This window comes from Mus musculus, chromosome 1 (genome assembly GCF_000001635.26).
Source record: "Mus musculus strain C57BL/6J chromosome 1, GRCm38.p6 C57BL/6J".
In the NCBI taxonomy this organism is placed as follows: domain Eukaryota; kingdom Metazoa; phylum Chordata; class Mammalia; order Rodentia; family Muridae; genus Mus; species Mus musculus.
Window position 1 is genome coordinate 89,719,290 of NC_000067.6, and position 22,873 is coordinate 89,742,162.

At 47.4% G+C, this 22,873-nt stretch overlaps 1 protein-coding gene across 2 annotated transcripts in view; it reads left to right on the forward strand.

The window, feature by feature from the left end:
• The window catches only part of Agap1 (ArfGAP with GTPase domain, ankyrin repeat and PH domain 1), a 440,472-nt gene that overhangs the window by 264,479 nt on the left and 153,120 nt on the right, over positions 1 to 22,873 (forward strand). For both annotated transcript variants that reach the window (NM_178119.3, NM_001037136.1), the window contains exon 10: positions 6,672 to 6,776. In NM_178119.3, the coding sequence (NP_835220.1) occupies positions 6,672 to 6,776 (105 nt within the window). The remainder of the gene's footprint in view (positions 1 to 6,671; positions 6,777 to 22,873) is intronic.

Genomic DNA, 22,873 nt, shown 5'->3' on the forward strand with positions numbered 1-22,873 from the left:
TCCTTTCAGGCAGTCTCAGGGCCTTCCCATCCCACCGCCTGTAGCTGGACAGTCTTGATATCCCAGGGGGAATGAAGCCAGATCTGTCCAGCTCTGTCAAGCTGAAGATGGAACTAGTACAGATGACCCCACAGTCTACTAGTTAAATTGAACCAGGACCATCTGGGTACGAACACCACCAGGGCTGGGTTCTCAAGAGTCTTCTATGACCATCCCAGCATCCCCAGAGTCTCAAGTCTGGAGCTTCAGGCTGGAAGTACATGATGTTGTCCCCTTCACAGGCACACCTGGATGAAGTCCTTGGGCCAGCTCTCACTGTCTGAGGCAGGGGATTTAGGAGATGAACTGAATTATTACACTCACATACCATGTAGCAGTGACCCAGTGACAGATCACAACAGATCCCTACATTGTAAAAAGGTAGAGAGGAACCAGACACATGTGATAGCTGGCACGTGGGAGTTGTGAAGTTCAGCCAGATACCTGTTCCTAACATACCCGGCCCTGCGCACAGGGAATCCTGGGTCCTTGTTTCTTTTCTCTTTTTCAAGAAATGACCTGTATTAGGGGATGTGTGGCCACCTCGCCCTGCTTCCTTCCTGATGTGCCTAGAGTCAGGGTCCAGGGAGCAGGCTTCATTCTGAACTTTATAGTATTTTAGTTCAAGGTTGTATGGTCTTTTTTGTATCAAGGTATAGTCCATTCTGTGGCACAGAAACCTGCCACCATCCCTAGCTCCAACTAGGGCAGCTGACATAATATTGAAATTTTTCCCAGGTCTAAAGAAAGGATCAGACTGCCACACTGCCACATCTTGCATAAGACCCTCATTCATTCCTGGTCTCATCTGCCACTATTGTCTGCATTTGATCTAGACTCTGAGGCCAGGTCTTCCCCTATCGGTTCCCACTGGTAGAAGAAGCTAGCACCAAGACACTGTTTTTGTGACAGGTGGTGTATGGATTTGGGATCATGTTCTATACTTCTCTGGTCGGAAACTCACTTGGCCCTTTCTTCTCCCTATAGTTGGGGCCAACAGTCCTTTCAGAATTCAGTGTGAAAATCTACTGCTGTGTGCACAGGTCCATGATGGAATTGTACATGGCATTTGTGTTGTGGGTGTACTGAAGTTTCTGCTTGCCTGTGGCCTGGTCCCCCTTGCCCAGCCTCAGGGGACACTGTATCCTTCCCCACAAAACTACACTAACATTCCTGATATTTCTGGCTTCCTGACTGACTGAGTCCACACTAACGCCAGGAACTATTTGTTTTCCATACACAGTAATACAGGATGCCAATTTGCATTATCCACCCCTGGAATGGACTGATCAAGAGAACAGTCATTTTGTCATCTATTGTGACACCATAGCTGAGGTCAAGGAGGAGTCACACAGGGGTCTACAAAGTTAGAACTTCCTGTACTTTTATTTTATTTTATTTTATTTTAAAAATCATGTTTATGTGTATGTGGGTAGGTGCATGTGAGTGCAAGTGCTGACAGGAGCCGGAAGAGGAAGAGGAAGTCAGAGCCACCAAAACTGGAAGTACAGACGACTGAGCCACCCTATGTGGGTGCTGGGAACTAAACTTGAGTCCTGAAAGATGCACAATAGCTCTTAACTGTTGAGCCATCTCTCTGACCCCCTTATGGACTTTAACAAGTGTCCCATGTTCCTTGGGTGCCATCGGTTGACTTGGGTCACCTGGGCAGCTCAGTCACTGAAAGATGATGGAGTTACACAATGTATTAATGCTCTCGGGCTTTCTGTGCAAGCAGGCAGATACTTGCACACGCTGGCTTTCTGTAGACTAGTGATTGCACATGCAGGGAGCACGCCAGTCTCTTAAGTGAAACTCAATGTCATCCTTAAACTTATAATATCCAAATAAATGCTGCAGCAGTCCTCTCCTCTGCCCCCCCCCCCCATGTGAAATAAAGCGTTCTCAGATGGATGGCTATGCTGGCCGGCAAGAACCCTCTAAACTAAGGATTGTCTTCACGGGTACCAGATTGGCGTCTGAGAGATGGACAAAGGATGCATCTTGACTGTCTGCCATGCAGTTTTGCCCTAGGTTACAGCCACTCAAAGAGACTTAGAATCATAAGGGCCGTTTGCACGCACTGATGGGAGCCGCTGCCTGTGTCTAGACAGCCAGGAGCCTTCCGGCCTCTGTCATCTCCTGGCTGGCGGGACTGTGGCTTTGTGTCCTCTAAGAGTTTCAAATGAGCTGTTTGTGTGGCTTGCCACTTTGTCTTGGTTGTTATCAATGGGTGAGAGTTCAGGCTGGCAGATCATAGAACTCTATGCCCACCACAGGCCCTGTCCACCCTGGGACTCCCTGGCTGCTCCATGTCCTAGTAGAGCTTGTAGGACCATAAGCAGAGATTGCACAACATACCGTCCTAGCAGATGCAGAGCTTTATGGTATAACATGTAGCTCTTTAGACTGAAACAGTGATTGCCGCTCTGGATAAACTGCAGAAGGAAGAAGAAGACATGTTTTAATCATGTAATGCCCGGGCATCATCAATTGGGGTTCATTGATAACTCTGACTATACCCCATCAAATGAGCATGGCCTTGAAAAGTGGAAACCAATTAGGGAACAACTGTTGTTGACATGGGCCCAAAAAGGATGCTAGGATTTGTTGAAAACTTGATCTTTGCAAGAGAACTCAGGCATACATTTGATCCCAAAATGGTGTCTTCCTCCAGTCTCTGTGTGTAGCTGTCAAGAAGGAAGTTTCTCTTTGTTTTAGGTCTTACCTCACTGTACCATTACCCTGCCCTGCGTCTGTGTCTGCTGGCTGTAAAGTGGTCATCATAATGCATTTCACATTTTAGATCTCCCGGTCTGGTGACACTCACAAGGGAAATGGCTTGTGTTTGTGAGACCTTTGAATAACAGCACTGTATGGGCAGGATGTCCCCACTTGGCCAGTCCCATGCTGGCTGGCTAGCTGAGGTCTCATCCAGAACTGTGTGCTATGGAGACCTGTTCTATCGAGGAAGCTGCTGCCGCGTGTTAGAACATGACTCTCAGTGTGTTGTGTGCAGTTCTCACGCAGCCTGTGGCCTGGCATTGAACTACCTGTCTCTTGACTCTACTGCTCCGTGTTGCCTCTCTGGTCCTTCCATATTTGCTTTCAGGCGCTAAGAAACCAGTGTCTGGTACAACCAGGACTCTTGTCAGGAAGTCTCAAACAGAAAGCCCTCCTGCAGGTATCCTGCAGACAGGATAAACTGATAACATGTTCTGTGCAGAAATCTCCTGAGATGTTGCCAATATTTTCAGCTAAGCTTTCTGAATCAAGTCCAGTGTTTCTTATACTGAGGAGACAACTGGACAGGACAGGGCTAGCCTACCCTCTGTTTCTCTACTGCACACCCTGGCAAGAGAAGCATGTGACATGATGGAGATTTTCTAGTGTTCCTTCAGCCCCATCTACTCTGGAGTTTTCCTGTAGGAAGAGATTCATTCCCATCATACACACTGGTTTTCTTCCTGCCTGAGAAATGTTGAGAGTCCTGGGTGCTTCTGCCTGCTGTCAGGGTAGCCACCGGAAGCCCTCCTGTGGAGGCAGATGCAGTACGGCCTAAGCAGTGCATTTACATTTTCTGCAGCCCATAGGGTGGTGACCCTGCTTTTTCTCACTCTGAATGCATGATAGTTTCTGTAAGTTGTTTTGTTTGTTTACTTTTTGTTTAGTTTTAAAGACAGTTTTACTATTGTAGCTCTAGAACTCACTATGTAAGCCAGGCTGGCTTCGAACTCACAGACATTTTGCTGTCTCTCTCATCCTATTGATGGGATTAAAGGCATGCACCATGGTGCCCAACTTGAATACATTGTGGTCTGTGGAAATTTGAGAGTCAGGCAGGGTCTCCAGGCCAGCCTGGAAAGAAAGGCCATCCAGTCCTTTTCCTTAGCTAAGCTGGAACTTCTTAGTAGCTGAAGAACATCTCTGCAAACTGTGGAGCGCTGTAAAGCAGAGAGGCGCCTGCCTTCCTCAGAGCCATGTGATCTTACTTTGCTCTGGAGGGAACCCTGTCACTGGTGCCTGCTGTGGATGTTGGATCGGGCAATGGCTGAGACACTCAAGAGTTTCTGCTGTGAGAACACTTTGGTCACTGTGACAGAAAACTCGGGAATGGTGGGAATGGGAGGCCCGCGCCTTCACAGTGGTTAGGTATGAGTTGCCTGTGTATGACCCAGAGTCTTGTCTCCAGGGGGAAACCTTGTGTTCCTTGCCTTTGCTGCCTCTAGCCTGTGGCTGGTGGTAAGTAAGAGAGAGAGCGAGCACGTTGGTGTTCAGGGAAGCCAGGTACTAGGCCAGTAAACTAGGCCATGGAAGGAAAAGGCCTTCAGGGCCCTGCTGACCACAGACAGGATGTGTGAACGGGAAAGTTAGGGCTCTCAGTCTCTCCTGGAACCTTGAAGGGCAGAGGTAGAAGGAGATATTTTTAAGTCAGTGGAGCCAAGGCGGGAAGCAGAAAGAGGTGGCCCTTAGGTCAGTCTTCTCAGGCCCACCTCCTCTTAACAGTGTTGGGCTAACACAAGAGAGTCAGGCAGCCATGTCCTTTAAGGATCAGGATGATTTAGTCACGATTGTCAACATTCATGTTTTCATCCTGGTGACATTATTTTCCTAGCAACAAAATTGATCAACTTGGAGCCAGCAAGATGTCTCAGCAAGTAAAGACATCTGCTGCCAAGTCTGCTAACCTGAGTTCAATCCCTGTACCCCCTCATAGTGAAAGGAGGGGACAGTGGCATACAAATGATAAAGAAATGAATGTTAAACCAAAAAAAAAGACTTTTTAAAAAATAGATTACTCCTTTTAGTCCCCAGATAACTGAGAGGGCCTCTCCACATGCCTCCAGCCTGGCCAGTTTCTCCTCTTTTTCTCTGTAGCCTTCACTAGTGAAAGGATAATTAGAAGCATAGGGCTGGCTCATGAAAGTGCCCACGAGCCTCCCAAAGGAGTTGTGTTAGACATCTGCAGGCGCTTGCCTGAGCAGGAAGGGACATGGCCTTCTGAAGCCTGCAGCCGCCCTAATCTTCCAGTGACATTGCAGTGACCCCTAGCCCTCTGTATTGTTGAAATTCCATCTGAAGTGGATGATGGGAAAATGTGAGGCCATGGGAGAAGTTGGGTGTGGCCTTGTGTTGCTGGGTTAAGAACTGGGGGCATAAAGGATGCTGGTTTATTATTGTGTCTCTGGGGGTGACTTAATTTCTCCTGTCCATTTGTACCACACAAGGCAGCTTCTGCCACTTTAGTTTTCACATAAACATTTCCTCCCCCCCGCCCCCGGGTTACTTTTGGCCACGAGCTTTCTTTATATGATAAGGTCTTGCAGAGCCATGGCCGTCCAAAGGTCCACTTGTGGGTTGTTCGGATCACCCAGTAACAGGTACCGGATGCTCAGGCTGGGATCTGAAGCCTGCTTACAGTCTGAGTAAACAGCCCTACTCTCTCAGTGTTGGTAATTGACAGGGAGCTTCTTCCTGTCTCCTGTGCAGATCCTGGGGAGGGGCAGGAGCAGGAAGCAGGGAGGCTGCCTCTGTCCCCAAGGGGTCAAGGTGTATTTGAGAACCTTAGCTTCCTGCTTCCTAAGACTGTCTTAATTAGCTAGTATTAGGCACTCACCTTCTCAGCATCGTAATTGCGGCAGTTTCTTGACGGGCAGGAGCCTTCCTCTCTGCACATGTGCAGAGTTAGAATGTACAGGAGTGGACAAGCCTGGCAGGAAAGCTGCAGCTGAGAAGAAAGGGAGCCCGAGGCTGGAGTGTTGGCCTGACCCCCACTCGGGATTGCTCATCCATTGTCCTCTCCCAGGAAAGCCGTGAACAGGTGGAGGATTTGCTGGGAATTGGCACTTAGGCCAAGCCCACATCAGCAGCAGCCATCCAGGGAAGGCTAGGCCACATGTGAGCTCCAAAATATGTCAGCTCCGAATTCTGAAAGCTTTCCCAGAATTCTTAATGGGACTTCATTAAAAATCGATCGAGGTGAATTACACACTGCTCACCCACCCAGTGTTGTTACTAAAGTTTGCAAATGGAATTTCAGTTTGAATAAATTAAAATTCTGTAAAGAAATTTTAACATGAAATTGTAGTGTTTATAAAATTACGGTGAAACAATCACTGCTGCCTTCTTATCAGAGAAGGCAATTTAGGTTCTGTGTTTAAAATGTTACTCCTGCGGCTGGGGTGGGGGCAGGAGCTGGGACTGGGGTCGGGGCTGGGGCATGGTAGAGCATTGTAGAGCACCGTAGAGCATTTTCCTTGAATGTGCAAGGCCCGGTGTTCACTTCCCAGTGCCACAAAAACCAACAAGCAAAGAATCAAAGCACCTTTTCATTAGGCATTTCCCACTCGATGTGACTGAGTTCTGTGGGCTGTTTGGTGGACAGCCAGGATGGCCACTGCAGCTGTCCATCAACAGTGGACTGAGAAGAGTCTATTGCAGAGTTCAAATTTCAAGTATCACCTATACCGTTGACTATGAAAGAGAAGAAAACCCAAATTCAGTCTGACAGCAAGGCTAATGCTCCGTGGGAAAGCAGACCCACAAAGTTTGCCTTGTTCTGAATCCTGTTGTGTCTTGTACGCCTTCCTCTACTCACTCGGGACTTTTCTCTGGCTCCTCTTCCCCCACAGGGCATGCTGCTGAAGCGAAGTGGCAAGTCACTGAACAAAGAGTGGAAAAAGAAGTACGTCACCCTGTGCGACAACGGTGTGCTGACCTACCACCCCAGTTTACATGTGAGTATGTGGGTTAGAGGTGGTAGCAAGGGCCTCCCCGCCTCTGCCTTCACACTGAGGACAGTGGTATTAGATCCCCTGAGAGGGAGATAAGGCAGCCAGGCCCTCAGACTTCCACCCCCTTACCTGTGAATCCAGGGCTCTCCGTTCTGTAGCGCATTACAGTACACATTGCTTATGAAGTAGCATCATAAATGAGAGTGGCAAAGGGGGGTGAGCCAAGCGAGTGTCTGTGAAAACCTGAACTACAGAGGCTGCAGCTGACCTCACGCTCGCCTGTGAACACCTGCGAGCAGAGCCAGGCCTCGATGTCGTTCACCACGGTTTTCATGCTGAGGTAAAACACAGGCTTCAGCTTAGAAGGCGGGCAACTGTTCTCCTTAGCGTGCGTTACTTTCATGACTTCTGTAAGGGTCTGAAAGCAGGCTCAGTTTTACTCTGGCAGGCATCCAGTCATTCTGTCCACAGTGAGCACTTTTAAGGTGGGAATGTTTGTTTCCATTCCATGAACCTCATAGATTGAGAATTAGCCATTGGGTTTTGCCACCCTGTCGAGCTGTCATGGATTTAAAAACTGAAATACTTTAAAAATTACAGTTGTTAACAAAAAGTTTAAAATAAGCATACTGCGTGTAAGTTGAAAGTGTCCCCTGATTGTGTATGGTCAGAGTGCAGGCCTATGCGTCTGTGCACATGGCATTGGTGCTTCCACCAACAACACGTCTCACACCCGCTCACCTCTGCAGTGATAGGTCACGTGCGGTCGTCCATGAAAGCAAATACAGGGCTCCATTTTGATGTGCATGTAGTACTCCACTCTACCACTGCATGGATGTGGTCTGCGTGGTCCAAAGGTATCTCACAACAGTAAACCATTGGCAGGGAGGGAATGAATAAATGAATGAGTAGGTTTGACCTCTCTCATTATTATACAAGTACGTCTGCATGGGCTTTCTCCTGATAGCTCCTTGGTCCTTATCTGTCTCTTTAACACAGATGCCCAGTAATCAGTTTGCAGAGCTAAAACGTTTACCTATATGATATTACTGGCTTGAGCATCATGTCAGATTCCTAGGGTCTGTATGCACATTTTTCTCCCCCCAAACGCCTTTTGGGAGAGGCCTTTCCCCTGCACACTCAAGAACATTCACCTTTTAAAAACATCTTCCCCTCCCACCCCACCCCCACCGCTAGTATCTTCTTGTGTGTTGTTGCTGCTGTGACTCTCTCCCCCTGGCTTCATAGCAGTATCTATACCTAGAGAACGCTTGTTTCAGTCCCTATCGCTGGCTGGCTTGTAGTGCTAATGAGGTACCTGCCACACCTGACTGTATTCTGCAGGCAGTGTCTGACTTACAGTGGTCCATGCAGGATATTTTGACTGAACATCAGCGTGAAACTTTTCAATACTGCCACTCTGCCATTTTCAGTACCATACTCAGCAGAGCTATGAAGGTGGCCAGCATGTGACTATGAAACAGACCCTATCGTAGATGAGTTTGCCCAAGTGCAGGCTAATGCACAAGTCCTGCATGGGACTCAGATCGATTGGGCTAAGCAGGACATTTCATATGGTGTTTTCAGAGTGCCTGGGTATATTGGTATATATATATCCCCATCCTAACGTTGTGTGTGTGTGTGTGTATGTATGTGTGTGTGTGTCTGTCTGTCTGTGTGGTGTATGTGTGTGTGTGTGTGTGTGTGTGTGTGTGTATATATATATATATGTGTGTGTGTATATATGTATATATGTATATATGTATAAAAGATATATATTATACATATATTCTGATATATTCTAAGGTGCAGTTGTATTCATATGTGGATAGATGTCCTTTATTGGATGTGGAACCTCTTTGTGTGGCTCTAGCTCAAGCTCATCTTGGGAATAACTTTGGTTCCCCAGGGGGCCTTGATGGCAGAAGGATGGGATGTCTGATCCTGGAGACCCACCTGTAACAGGGCCCACGCCTTTTCCACAGCTGCCGTCCTGAGCACTGTGTGCTTGTGCAACTCTTCCACCCTCAGGCTCCATCCCTGAGCACACAGAGATGAGCCTTTGCAGGCCTTCCCTATCCTGCAGCGACCCAGTCTACAAGGAAGGCTGCCCTGTCTCGGGTCTTGTTCTTCCTCAGATCCTGTCACACCAAAGGACTCTCCTTACCAGTTCTGGTGCTTCATGTGCGTTAGAGAGCAAAGCTGGGACTTGGTGAACCGTAGAAGTAAAATTTGGCTGTGGCTCACCTTCTTTCTGCCCTGTATTTATCCCAGACTGTACCTTATCACCTCTGTCCCTGTGGAATATATGGAAGGAAACTACTCAGTTTCCTGTTTTCTGTCAGGGAGCCTAGTGGTTATCTCCAGAAGAACACTCTTGCCCAGAGGTACCTTAGCCATAGCCCGTTCTGCTTCCTCTCCTAGTTTCTCCTCAGGCTTAGATGGCATAGGCCCTGGTCCTTCTTGCTTTGTATGTGGAGAGATGGCAGAGGCACTGGAGAAGCACGTAATGGCAGACTTCTGCTCTGTGCTTCCCCCTAAAACACAGTGGTTCCCAGACTGATGCCCACTGTAGTCACAGGGCCCCATGGGGCTCCAGATGGTAAAACCAGCAGCCATCTTGGCAAGTGTCCCATACAGCGTGTACAGCATCAGGTCAGTGCTGGGCACGGGCTGCGTGGCCAGTCTAGAAGTTGGAAGGTAACGCACTGGCGTTTAGATCCTACACTAGCCATAATTGTTGTGCACTGAATGTGGCTGGCAGCTGTCTTTCCTGGAATCATTCACTAGGTAGCAAGTTTGGAAATACTGCCCTCAGGATGGCTTCCAACCCTTTGGAGTGTGGGGCCCAGAAATTTCTACCAAACTGAGCAAAATGAAAGGCAAATGTAGCAGGATACCCAAGGAAAACACCCATCCCAAGAACAAAGCCACTGAGGAGATCACTTAGTTACATGTTGGGCCTAAAACTGGGGTCCCCCAAAACCCAGTCAGCTTCTATCACTTTCCCTCTCAGCTGATGAGAGTGAATGAACCCGAGAACCCGGGTTAGGTAACAGGAAGCGCGCCCATTCGAGGTAAGAATGAATGCCTTCACCGGGAACGTGCTGTCCTGGCTTTCTCGGGGCTGAGGGAGTCCTGGCCAAAGAGATGGAAGTTATGAAGGGGTGTGGACTGTCCGCTGCCCTGGTCCAGGACTCACAAGCCAAGTCTGCTGCTTACCTCTATTGGAGCACATGCCCTGACAGTGTCAGGCTTTTACACACCGCTGAAGCAACCAAGAGCAAGCCTAGTCGCTCTGTAAAACTCGCTGGTGCCGTAACCGAATGGCTTACTCTGGTTTCTCTTTCCAAATTAATAATAATAATAATATTCATCTTGGCTGGGCATGGCTCAGCTTTAAGAGCATTGGCTGTTATTCCAGAAGATCTTAGCTCAAAGCCATGTGTAATTCAAGTTTTAGGGGATCCAACACCTTCTTCTGGCATCCTTGAGTAGGTGGTACACAGACACACATGCAGGCAAAACACTTAAAAACATGAAATAAGATTCCCTCTCCCCCACCCCCAATATGGCCATATCCTCTATTCTCTCCTTCTCTCTGTCTTTCTCTGCCTCTGCTACCCTCTTAACTCCCCTCCCCATGCCCTAAATAAACATTTAAAAAATGAAATAAAATAATAATTAAGAAAAAAAAACCCTTAGATCACTTATCTCCAAGAACTCCAAGGCTCAAAGCGTTTGTTTATCTGTCCTGAGGAGGAGATATATATGAGGGTCTCCTGGACTTAAGGCTCATTGCTGCATCCTGATGGGGTGGGTGCAGAGCAATGTGTTGTCAGATCCTTAGGTTCCCTCTCTGTGGACTTAACTATGAGCCTTAGGGAGCACCGTGATGGAAAATGGAGGGATAATGAGAAAGAACCTTTGCCCTGGGGCTCTGCATCGCAACACGGCCACCTATTCATCTTCTGTGTCTGTCGGGGGAACAGCCACTTGCATGGCTGACAATACTCCTCTTGGAGCAGGCTCTGTGTGGTAGACTTCCTAAGTGGGGCTGTAAGAACGAGCCCTGCAAAACAAGGGCATGACACTATGGGACCCTGTGTGAGAAAGCATACTGCAGTCAGGGCCAGCTCTGCCTTCCTTGCAGGAGGCGTGGCAGCTGTCCCCAGCCCTCGTCACACCAGCCTAGTCTGAATGGCTCCTTGTACAGACTTGTTTCTCCTCCTTACTGATACCCTCTTGAAACCAGATCGGCCCTGAGTTTTCTCCCCTGAATCACAAAATTGGATTGAGGCTCTAGAAGGGACACCTTTTACTCTCCAGAGCCATTGGAGATTGGTAGCTGAGGCCTTGCTTACAGCAAGAGGTGGTTACATGTACTATGAGCCTTCAGTTTGGTGCTTTTCTGAGTCAGTAACCAGCTACACTAAAAATGGTTGTCAGAATTCAGGTTTTTAATAACTCCAGATTTTACAGGTAGACAGGAAACCGCTTGACTGATCCATCAGAAAGGGATCTGAGATGATTCCTATCTAGGTCTTCTGAAAGACATCTTCCCAGGGAAAGAGCCTGCTTAGCAGGCAGCTCCTCTCACAGCGCCCCCTGCAGGTGGAGCACACTGGCCCATTCATCACAGGGAGACTTGAGGTTGGAGGAGGCAGATCCTCTGATCATGCCTCCCCACCACATCCCACATCTGCCAGCATAAACCTCCCACTTCCTGTGGAGAACAGGCAGTTACACCCAAAGCCCTCGGATAGCTGTTCCAGCACCATGCAGAAATCAGAACAGCTTCCGCCTCGGCACGATCCTAGGTTCAAAAGACCTTATGCTCGGCCCCACACGGAAAGCCATTTGACAGGAAACGGCTTGCCTTCCTGTATCTCGGACATGAGCATAGTCCGTGAGTCATGTTGGTGACACACTGCTTCAGTTCGCATCACTTGTGTTATGAATAGTGGGTTGTTTTGCTCTTTCATGACTAAGTGCCATGGCTCTGCACTGTTCACCGCTGTCTCCCTGGCCAGTGGTTTACACAAGCATTGCTTACTGCCTAAGGGACGTTGCCCTGAGTGTGGTCACACTGGATGTCAGGGTTATATAGCTTTGTAGGGTCCTTGATCCAAGATGGCCTGAGTTCCCGACCTCACCATTTGGATCGTTGACCACAACATATGCACACAGGTGATCCATAGTAGACTCACTTAGCGGGGAAGGCAGAGCGCGCGCGCGCGCACACACACACACACACACAGTTAATGTCTTACCATCTGAAAATACTAGTACAGTACAGAGAGCTCACTCAGATTAGGATGTTACAATCATAACATGGAAGATCAAAGGTTGGGATATTGCTGCCAGCAATCAGTATTGTTCCGGTCTGGGAGACCTCTTTTGGAATAAGAAGAGGTTTCTAAATGACAGACTACACCTCAACTGATACTTCTTTTGAGTTTCCGAGGGTGGTAGAAAGTAGACAGAGCGTGTGGCTTTTCTGAGTCTCAAGAGAGCATCCTTGGGGGCAGGGCTTCCTCCATGTTGGATGAAGGCCCATCTTTGAGTGTGCAGAAGCCTGGGTTCTCCCTGAAACACGTGCTGTGTAACATCCTGGAAGAGGCCTGACCGTAGACCATGGTGGGTGTCACATCAAGGTCCTTGACATGTGAATGTTGTCGCTGCAGATGGCATTTGATACTCTGCTGGGTGTCCCCTAAAAGCCAGGTTGTAGTCTCCAGGCATAGGACTCTACTGGGAAGAGATGAAACTTCTAAGTAATGAAGGCTAATTTACGAAAGGCTAGGCCATTGGGGCAGGCCTGGAAAGGGGACACTGGGCCCAGCGCCTTCCTGAAGCTTTCTCTGCTTCTGAACACCATACAGTGACCATTCCCCTTGCCACATGGTCCAACCATGGTGTGCAGCCATGACCCCAGGCCCAGAATAAATTGTGAGCCAAACAAGCCTGTTCTTACGTGAACATGTCGGAAGGCACTTACAGGCCCCATTTCTGCCTGGTTTCCTCAGAGTAACAGCACCCTGCTGTAAGTTCTCTGCAGCTTGCTGTCTCTCCACAGAAGAATGCCATTCTTGTGTTGGCTTTTTCTCTCTCCGGGAGGGTCTCATCTTTTTATTCCTTGTCCTTCTGATATCATAGTTCCACACCAGCTCTCTGCTGCCATGAGGGTGGCATCCTGGTTGGGTGGATGACTGTATAGAGTGGATGGAGAAGGTGTGGTGAGAGGTGGGTTCATGGGATGGACAGTTGGGTAGAGGACAGGTAAGCGGGGAAGGAGAAGGTTTGCTGGTAGGACATAGGACAGGTAGGTGCAGGTGAGCAGGTAGTGGGGGGATGGAGGGCTGAGGGAGCAGGTGGCGGTGGGGAGGGGGATGGACGGTTGGATGCATGCATGTGGGTGGATGGGTGGGACTCTGTGCTGCTTTGCCTGCCCTTAAGTCTTCAGGGCTTGAGTTCCTGAAGTCATAGGGGAAGAATTCACTCAGTGGTGCTTTTAAAGCCACAGGAAAAAGCCACAGCCTTGTACAGACTCTCTTCTGTGGGGAACAGATGTGATCGATGGAGAGGAGCTACAGGCTTTGCTCTTGAATTGTAATAAAGTTGTAGTAAATTGTAGTAATTGTTGTTACTCAACTAATGTGCCATCCTGTACAGACAAGGCACTCACTGGTAAACTGCTCAGCTGGCTGGCACGTTCCAATCTCAAGTCGGTGCCTAGTAGCAACAAGAAGAACAACAGTGCATGTGGAGTCCGATGGATACTCTGTGGTAGGGATATAGAATGTTGCATTAGTGCATTCTTGATCTGAGGAACCCGACAGTGTGAAGCCACACTGGGGGAACACAGAAATGACTCCTTGAAGCTGGAGATACTCAGTTTTAAACCCTGCTCGTGGGATGACTATAGAAATGGCCGTAACTGTGAAGCCACCCAGCTTTCCAGAGCCCTACTTGAGAGATGCGCATGGGACAGTCTGCAGACTCCCTCATGAATCATGATGTCTTCATAAGCCCTTTGGCCATCCAGACCCCTCTCCCCAGCTGTCCCATGGTTACATGGTCTTCCGAGGGATAGGGGAGGCCTCTTGCCTTTGCTTTGGGTGACCTGGAAAATATTTTTGTCATTCATCCAAATCTCTTGTAAGTTCGTTTAAGCGGCGTCACACCCGTGGAGTGACTTTGCTGTGACAGTATCTGTGTTTTCAGGGGCCCTGGAAGACTCAGGCTTCTTCATCCACATGGCTAGAGTCTCTGTCAAAACTTCCTCTGCCCAAAGAATTTATTTTATGGTACTCCAGGTCTTGGGCAGCGTATCAGATTTAAAAATAAAAGTGAGGCTGAGGAGAATCGCACTTTGTACTTTGTGCGCAGTGTGAGGAGCTGAGTTTGAATCCTCAGAAGTCATGAACAGCCAGATCCAGTGCGCCACATCTGTAATCCACGGCTTCTTCCATGTAATGAAGGCAGAGACGGGAGACTCTCCAAAGCTCTCAAGCCACTAACTTGATGTAATGCCATCGAGAAAAAGAGGAGACTTTCTCAAGGGGGAGGGTCAGGACCTCCACACATACCATGATATGGATATGAACATTACACGAACACAGGCACACATCCCACACACACCAGATCATGTAAATGCAAATGGCCAACATGTGCTTGCTCCTTTGCAGCTATCTTGATGTTGATGAAGGGCTACCTTGAATGAGGAAGACCAGCCAGTCACAGATGTTTGAGAGCCCAGCTGATCTGTTTCTTGAAGATGGAACTGTCTTCTTGCTTGTTTTAGTAAAATGGAGGGTGTGTGTGTGTGTGTGTGTGTGTGTGTGTGTGTGGTGAAAGAGAGAGAGAGACACAGACAGAGCGTGCACACATGTGTAAACACAGACTCCATGTGTGGCTCATGTTTCTGAGTCTTTAAGTTTCTAGAAGAGTCCAGGAAACACTGATATACCAAATGACAGTTCACATAGCAGTGGCTATCCTTTGTACCCAATTTGTATCATTTTGCACCCCCTCCCTTTGGGGAGCCTTTTAGTGTTACAAATTGTGGCCAGAAATTCCCCAGAAAGGCAGATAAATCAAAACCCTATGTTTTCCTGTGGTGACAGTCACCACCGAGGTCTCAGTGGGAGAGGATGGCCGAGGGGGGTAGCAAATGCTCTCCCTCTTCCTCTGAGAGATTGAATTTCATTATTCTATTTTATAAATATTTTCTTCTATGGCTCATAACCTGATTGCCCGCTTGTTGCTAGGGTCTCACAAGGTAGGGCAGGGTGGCGCTGGCGAGGCCTCTCCTCCTCTGCTCAGGTGTGCCTGTGGCCCCGAAAGGAAACCAATCAAGGTGCGATTTATGTTCATTAAGTGCTTGTCAAAACTGAAAAATTTTCTAATCAACAGCAATCTAGCTGCAGCCCCCTCAGTGGCTGGGAGGGCTGCCTCTGCGCCGGCTACTCGCCTGTTAACAACTCTAGGCTAAGAAACCGCTGATGATTACATTAGGCTAAGCTACAGAGTAAATGAACCATGTCTTATTTAGGTGCCACTAGCTTCAGAGCCTCCTGCCCCGCAGGGCACTTGATAGCGTTTTATGGCTTTAAAATTAGTGTAGCTTCCCGTTTGCTGCAGGGTGCAGCCTGTTATGCCTCTGAACTCAATAAGCAAAGGGAAGGGGCCTTTTGTTTTTCCCCCTTAGTTTTGTGGGGGTTTCTGCCCTTGCATTTTAGCAGTTTTACTTTGCATCTTTTCCAGACAGCGTTTTGCAATAAAAATGTCTGACTGCCAGATACATGCCTCCCCCACCAAAGAGAGGAGGGGAGAAAAAGTAGGAAATGTCAGCATTTCAAGGGATTTTTTTCCCCTATACTGTAAAGTGAAAAATTGATTCACAGTCACCCCTAATGGCTTCTCATGTCAGAACTGCTATCTGAGGTTGGGAATAACACCTTTAGCTCAAGAAATAGCTGTATAAAGTGAGAGAGGGAGAAGAAGTGGGCAGAAGTAATGCGGGCCTTCGCTTGTTTATTAAGAGCTGAGGCACGTACTTAAGCCTTTCGTGTATCACCTTAGCTTAAACCTCATAGCGATCATCCCGCAAGGAAAGAAGGACCAGGATGCTGAAGCCACCAGCCCCACAGTCACAGTAAGTGAGAAAGTGGTGGTGGTCCCTAACAGTCACTTGGGCTTCTTGGTGGAGGCCTATCCTCTCATCTGGAGAAGCCGCGCTGTCTGACCTCAGTGTGGGAGAGGAGGTCATGGAAACCATGAGTCACTGCCCTCATGCAAGTTGGATCTGTATGTTGTGCTGTGGACTACCCCTGTGGGCAGGGAAGGAAAGGGGAGCAGCTGAGAAAGTGGCTCCGACCCAGCGGCTCTGACAACAGGAGACTCCTGAGCAGGCCTATGTAGACTCTTACAAATTAGAAGTCCTTAAAATTGGTGTTGCCTCCAGTGTGACCTTTGAGTACCCCCTTAGGTCACGTAACAGAGGTAAAGGCATGGTACCCGCCGCTGTAAGAGCCTGCTGTTGCTAAGTCAGTTCTTTCTTACAGTGTGTCTCTTCCAGGCAGTTTATTCAAAAACAGTCTGAAGACTTAAAGATGTCGAGGATAGCCAGACACCACTGTGCTGAACATTTCTGTAGAGCAGATGCTAAGATGACCCACGGCTCTACCAGTATTTAAATACTAAAGTCCTCCGATAGCCCTGCCCTGCCCGTCCAAGCTGCCGTGGTGAAACGTGCCCTGCCCTCAGAGCTGCCTGCAGCTCCTCAAGTGACAGTCTTTCACGGAGCGGAAGCATTCGTCCGGCACAGGCTAGGTTTGAGCACGCATGGGTTACAACTGGGTAATGTTCAATTGATCCTAAAATGAGAAGACTCTTTCTTGCAGTGTGACGCTCAGTAGAGTAAGTCAATCAAGACGGATACAATCAAGGGGCCAAAGGTATATTCATAATTCACTGTGGGATTTTCTGCTATTTAGATTTATATTACAATAATGTATCCCCCTGGGCTGATGTTGGAATTTCGCCCATTATGGTTGGATGCTGCTCGCTATAGTGAACAGAAAGGAGAGATTCACCCTGCTAATGTGCAGGGGTGAGCCCGCCCTGACCCTTGTACTGTCCTAGGGAGAGCATGCTACCACTGAACCCCAGCCAGCTTGCACCAGCTACCAGAAGTGGAGTAATTACCCATACCAGTGAGGCATTCACTGGGGCAAACAGTCTCCTAACTGATACCTTGGCCTCAGTCGCTGTGAGACTCTTATTTGGTGGCTTCCTTGTTCCCTCGATGTCCCAGGGTCAGGTGCACATGCACTTCGAAGTGTCCTCCTTCAAGAAGGCCCTGGTAAAAGCAGAGCGCTGAAATTCTGTCAGCTGTCTTGGGAAACAAAATTATTCCTCATAGAAATGTTATGGCTTTGAAGCTGCCTCCTACCTTGCTATTGTGACCAGGACCCTTTGGAGAGGAGGAGAAATTGTGGTCTTTGAGTCCCGTGATCTGAAAGGCTGTGGCCAGAAGATTCTCGGTAGTCCTTGAGCATTTCCGCGATATTTTTAGGTGTGCGCCTCTCCTCTGCCCGTGCCTATGCATGAGGCTATTGTTTATCATTCAGACATGTGGGACTCTCCTATGTGCTTGATCTCTGTGAATGGCTGCTGCTATATCTGTCTTTATGGATTAGTTTCCTTTGAAAAATATATTAAATGGAGTTTGGGAATAGCAGTGTATCTAACAATGGCTTGCTTCTCTTACATACACTTTTTGTGTGAGTTTAAAAAAAAAAAACAGAAGTTAATGAACTACAGCTTCCTTTTTGAACCTGGACATTTTCAAAGTACAGTGAAAATAAGAAATGGGTCTTTTTTTTTTTCATGTCAAGCATTCAAACAAAAGTTTTAAATGTTCAATTTCATGTAAAATAAGGACCCACACATTCTGTGTTCAGGAAGATAATAGTTCTGTGAAACTATATTTCACAAACCAGTGAGATGGCTCAGTAGGTAAAGGTACTTGTTGCCAAACCTGACTCCCTGAGTTCAGTCCCTGAAAGCCAGCCCCATGGCGAAATGCAAGAAGAGACTACAGAAGGTATTGGCTGGCCATATGTGTGCCTCCTCCCATATATAAATAAAAGGAGAGCAGTTTCCAGAAGAAAGCCATGAAGGCTTTTCCATCTTTCTAAACCTTTTTAAGACCTGACAATTCTTGTTCAAGGTATAAGGCATCTACTCACGTAGTCATAGCAGAAGAGGGAGACGTGTGTTAAGTACCATTTCCACTAAGTACCAGCCCTGGGTATTGCATCCTAGAACTTAGGAACGAGCCATCACACTGCGCTATCCATGTCCTTTCATGTGTTTTATCCACATATGCCTGGCCACATGCATCCATGTACACAACATCATGCAACAACCATTTCAGTACAGTGATGTTTTTGAAGTGAGGTGTGCAGATTTCCAAATAGTGACTCTTCCCTTCCATCCATAATATACAGATACTACATTAATACTATCATCTATCTCTTCAAAAAATGTTTAGTATTTGAAATATGCCAACCTTGTGGCAAGAGAGAAATAAGTGTTTAGATTTTTTTTTTTTCTTTTTTTTTTTTTGCAGGAGAGCTCAGATTCCTTCATTAGTCGCTAATACTGTCAGGTATTTTTCTTTAAGGATTCATTTTATTCTTTTTTTTTTTCAAGAAAATACCTTTAATTTCATAAGAGATAACTGTAACCTTTGTGTGACAGTCCTTCTGTCAAGTGAAAACATTGCTTCCCTTAAAAAAAAAATGGCTAGTTTAGCTGGCAATTTCAAAAGAGGCACCCAGTGATTGTCAGACCTGGAGGAAGGCTTTGCTGGTTGAAATTCAGAAAGTGAAAGTAGCTTTTTATTGTAGGTATACTGCCCTATCATTCTTGCAACATTAGAACAAATTTCCGTACAATTAAAAACACAAATTACCTCCTAGAGCCATTCTGAACTGCTGACTTCTGGACCCCCTGACAGGCATGGAGGGTCACACGCTGAAGATTGCTAAGCTAAACTGCTGAAAGGAGGGTGGTTTGGTTATGTTGGCTGTACCTTTAAGTAAGGTAAAGCTAGGGAGAGGCTCACTGGGTAGAAAGGCTTCGGCTACCAGGCCCCAAGTGTTTCCTCTGATCTATACAACACACACACACACACACACACACACACACACACACACACACACACAGAGAGAGAGAGAGAGAGAGAGAGAGAGAGAGAGAGAGAGAGAGAGAGAGAGAATATGAATATAAAGTTAATAAATGTAATTTAAAAAGAAAATAAATTTCGACATCTCTGTAAAAGTTACCTGAAAGTATTCTATATTGTAGCAAAGTGTTAACTTTATCAACACACTGTTTACTTAGAGGCCAGAGCGTATCGAGAAAATCTAACTGCAGCAAAGATTTACTTTGTCTGCCAATTGTCTTTAAGCATTGCAATTCTTTTTAAAATTATTTGCTTAACCAAAGTGGCATTGGTTGATTCTCCTAACTGGACTGGCAGCACGGTGAGCTGACGAGGCGTTCTCAGGCCTTGTGTTTGTGGTAGGTTCAGTTTGGGGTACGGATCGGAGCGCGTAGTTTGTGCATTTTGCTTTGGCTAACCGCGTGACTGCATCAGCCAGCCATCCTTCACAGGCATCTGAACGTAACCTCCAGACGCAAGGCAGCAAGAATCGATCTGCTAAGAATATTTTTAGGGACTATTGATGGATTGCTGTATTTTGTGCTTAACTCAAGTGCCAAATGCCCCAGAGGTGACGAAGATGAACTTCCCCTCTGCTGAAGACCGGATAGGCTATCACGCACACAGAAGGCTCGGGGATGGCTGGGATTGCTTTTGAGGTTCTTGGGGGAAATTTTCTTGACAGCCTTGTAACTGTCTGCTGATGGGAATTGTGCAGCACTCGGTCTGCAGCAGCCAAATGTTACCCAAGCTGATCACCTTCCAGTCCGGGGACACCTAACTGTGAAGTGTGAGTCCACATTGTACGGCAGCCAAACAGTGAATTCTCCATATCCGGAATGATCCGGAACGCAGAGGCACTAATGGCCCCTCGTCTTTCTCCTAAGGCCACCCTACAGAAGGCAGGAGCCACGTTAAACTGTGCTTCTGTCAGCAAGCTGAAAGCTCTGGGTCTCTGACGTGGCTCTCAATTGCAAGCAGGTCTCTCTCATTGCACCTCATTTGCATCTGGGACATCAATTAGCATGTTTGTTGAGGCTAATTGAATGAAACTCAATCATAGCTCTTAATTGCTTGACTATGTGAAAAGAAATCACATTAATGCAGCTAATTAAGTGTACGGCAATAGATGCAACGTAATTAGGAGCAAAATGTAAAAAACTGGGGAAGGCAAAGGTGCAGGCATGGGTGCAGGGGACAGCAAGCATGGCTGCGGAGCTGTTGGCGCGTTCGGGAACGGGTCCCTTTGCTCTGGTGCCAGCTTGGAAAAAGGAATCCACATGATAAGCGTGGACAAGTTGAGGAGAAAAATGCAAATAGGTTTGCAATTACTACTTTTTCAAGCTGTTGAGGGGCGGGAGATGGCACCTCTGGGGGGCCTGGCTCTTGAGTGGGCCCCAGGGACTTGTTAAGTGCTGTTTAAAAGTACTTGGCTTTGAATTACCCTCATGCCTTGTTAAAGGTTTTTTTCCCCTCTTTTATCTTCGATCAGCATTTTCTGCAGCTAACATGGAGAAGGGTAGCTGAGTAGTATTTGCATATCAAAATAAGCTTGCTGTCTTTATTTTACCCAGCAAGGTCCCTGCCTCACACTCACCCAGGATCCGCACACCCTGTCAGCTTCTGAAGACACCACATTGTTTAGTGATCCCGGCTTTAATTCCTCAAGAACCAAGCCAGGCAGAGATGAAAGGGCCATGCTCTTGCAGAAGCAGGATCAAACTCACAACAGTTTCTCTCCTGGGATAGGAAACAAGGCAGAATGGAAATACAGGAGTTGCCAGATGAATATTCTGGTTTCTGTTCTATTGATTGGTGTGTGTGTCTGTGTGTGTGCGCGCGCGCGCGCGCGCGCGAGAGAGAGAGAGAGAGAGAGAGAGAGAGAGAGAGAGAGAGAGAGAGAGAGAGAGAGAGAGCGAGCGCCTGCACAGGAACCTGCAGAGGCTAGAGGTGAAAGTTGGGTGTCTCTGTTAATTTTTCTCCCACCTGCAACACAAGCATGGCTAGGCAGCTAACCCACCTCCCCAGCATTGAGATCATAGGCAGACTGGAGGTCAAGCAAGCACTTGACCACCCAAGCCACCCTCATAGCCCTCTGATACTCGCGCCAATTGTGATGCTGAAGTGTCTACACAGGCAAGAAAACAGATTGGCTGGCCCATGCTGGGCTCAAGATAAATGTCTTCCCTCGTCGTTTTCAGATCCTGAAAGCAGACTCTACATTTCTACAATAATTTTAAATAAAATATCCTGGTTATTGTATGTTAAAACATGCCTATTAAAAGAGCCCACGCTGGGGCTTAGTCACTCTCTGATTAGCCTCATTTTGGAACTCATAAGCAATAAATGCTCAATTACACTCCTGTTATTGTATTTTAATTTGTCAAGAATCTGCATTAAAGGAGAAAGTTACAGCAAGTTGGTATTTGAGAGGAGTAACTGCGCAAGAAGGAATTTGCTGTTTGCAAGCATAGCGCTGTTTGGAAACTTGGGCTTGCAAGTGGGTGTAATGGCAGGCATTAGAGATGAGAAGAGTGGCCTTTTTTTCTGAAGACCTGCCCTGGCTAGAGTCCCTTTCTTCCCTGATAAACAAGAGTTTCACTTGCTGTCTGCAGTGCCGGTTTTCTCCCATCAGAGTCCACACTATCTGCTGTGATGATAACTTCTTCCACATTGATCCACATCTTACCATCATGGGAGCGGGGCATGGAAAATACAGCTCACACCATGGTGACCAGGAAGCAGAGAATAAATCCTGCAATGGCTTTACCCATAGTGCCACTGTGTTCATGGCAGGTTCCCCCACCTCAGCTAAGTCTTCGGGAACTTCCTGTCAGCATACCTAGAGACTCAGTTCCTCTCTGTCCTACACACTTCTCAGCATAACCGAGATGGAAGTCAAGCCTAACCATCAAAGGTGGCTTCCCAGTACCTGGTCCACTAGGCTGTTGGACATTCTTCTGCAATTACAGTCGATGGCTTGCCTCTTTCCCAGGAGTGAGGACAAACTTGTTGTGACCCCCACACCACTCCATCAGTATGCATCACCCTGCTGATCTCCAGCAAACTAAAGCTCTGACCTTCCCGTTGTACGTGTGTGAGTTACCTGTCTGTGTCTGTTAGCTGCAAGCCTAGGAACTCAACAAATAGATACCTCAACCTGAGTTTAATCACTTAGGACAACACAAATTTCTGAGTTTACCATAATCCTATTTCTTGCTTCCTTCCTAGTCCTACTTCCTGCTTACTGTTAAAGTACCTGAAACATTATTTATCTAAAAGTAATGCAGGATGTATCCTTTTCTAGTATGTGATGGGTTAACACATTCAGGGTATGGGAAATGCTGTGTCTGTAGACAAGAGGCCTCATTGAGACTGTGGTGGTGGTGGCGGCGGCGGCGGCGGTGGCTATGATGATGGTGGTGTTAGTGATGGTGATGATGGTGGTGGTGACACTCCTGTTACTGTAATTTGTCGGTAAAGTGATGACAGTAATGCATGAGAGAGTTGGCAGGACCATGCTCCAAATTGTGTCACCTTTCAATCACTGTGACAAAATACTCTTGAGATCACCAACTTTTGTGGGAGAAAGTATTATTTTGGTTTGTAGTTTCAGAGACTTGAGGTCATAGTCATGTCACCTGTTGCTTTGAGCCTGTAGCAGCACGTGGTAGCAGGGGATACTTGCTCACCACACAGCAGCAGGAATCAGGGAGGGAAGGAAGGAAGGATAGATGAAATGAAGGCAGGCTTGCCTCCCAATGTTCCTTTCAAGAGCACACCTCTAGATTGCTAACCCCTAAGTCCCATCACTTAAATAAAGTCTTACTGCCTCCCAAGAACACCACAGGCTTACAGCTAG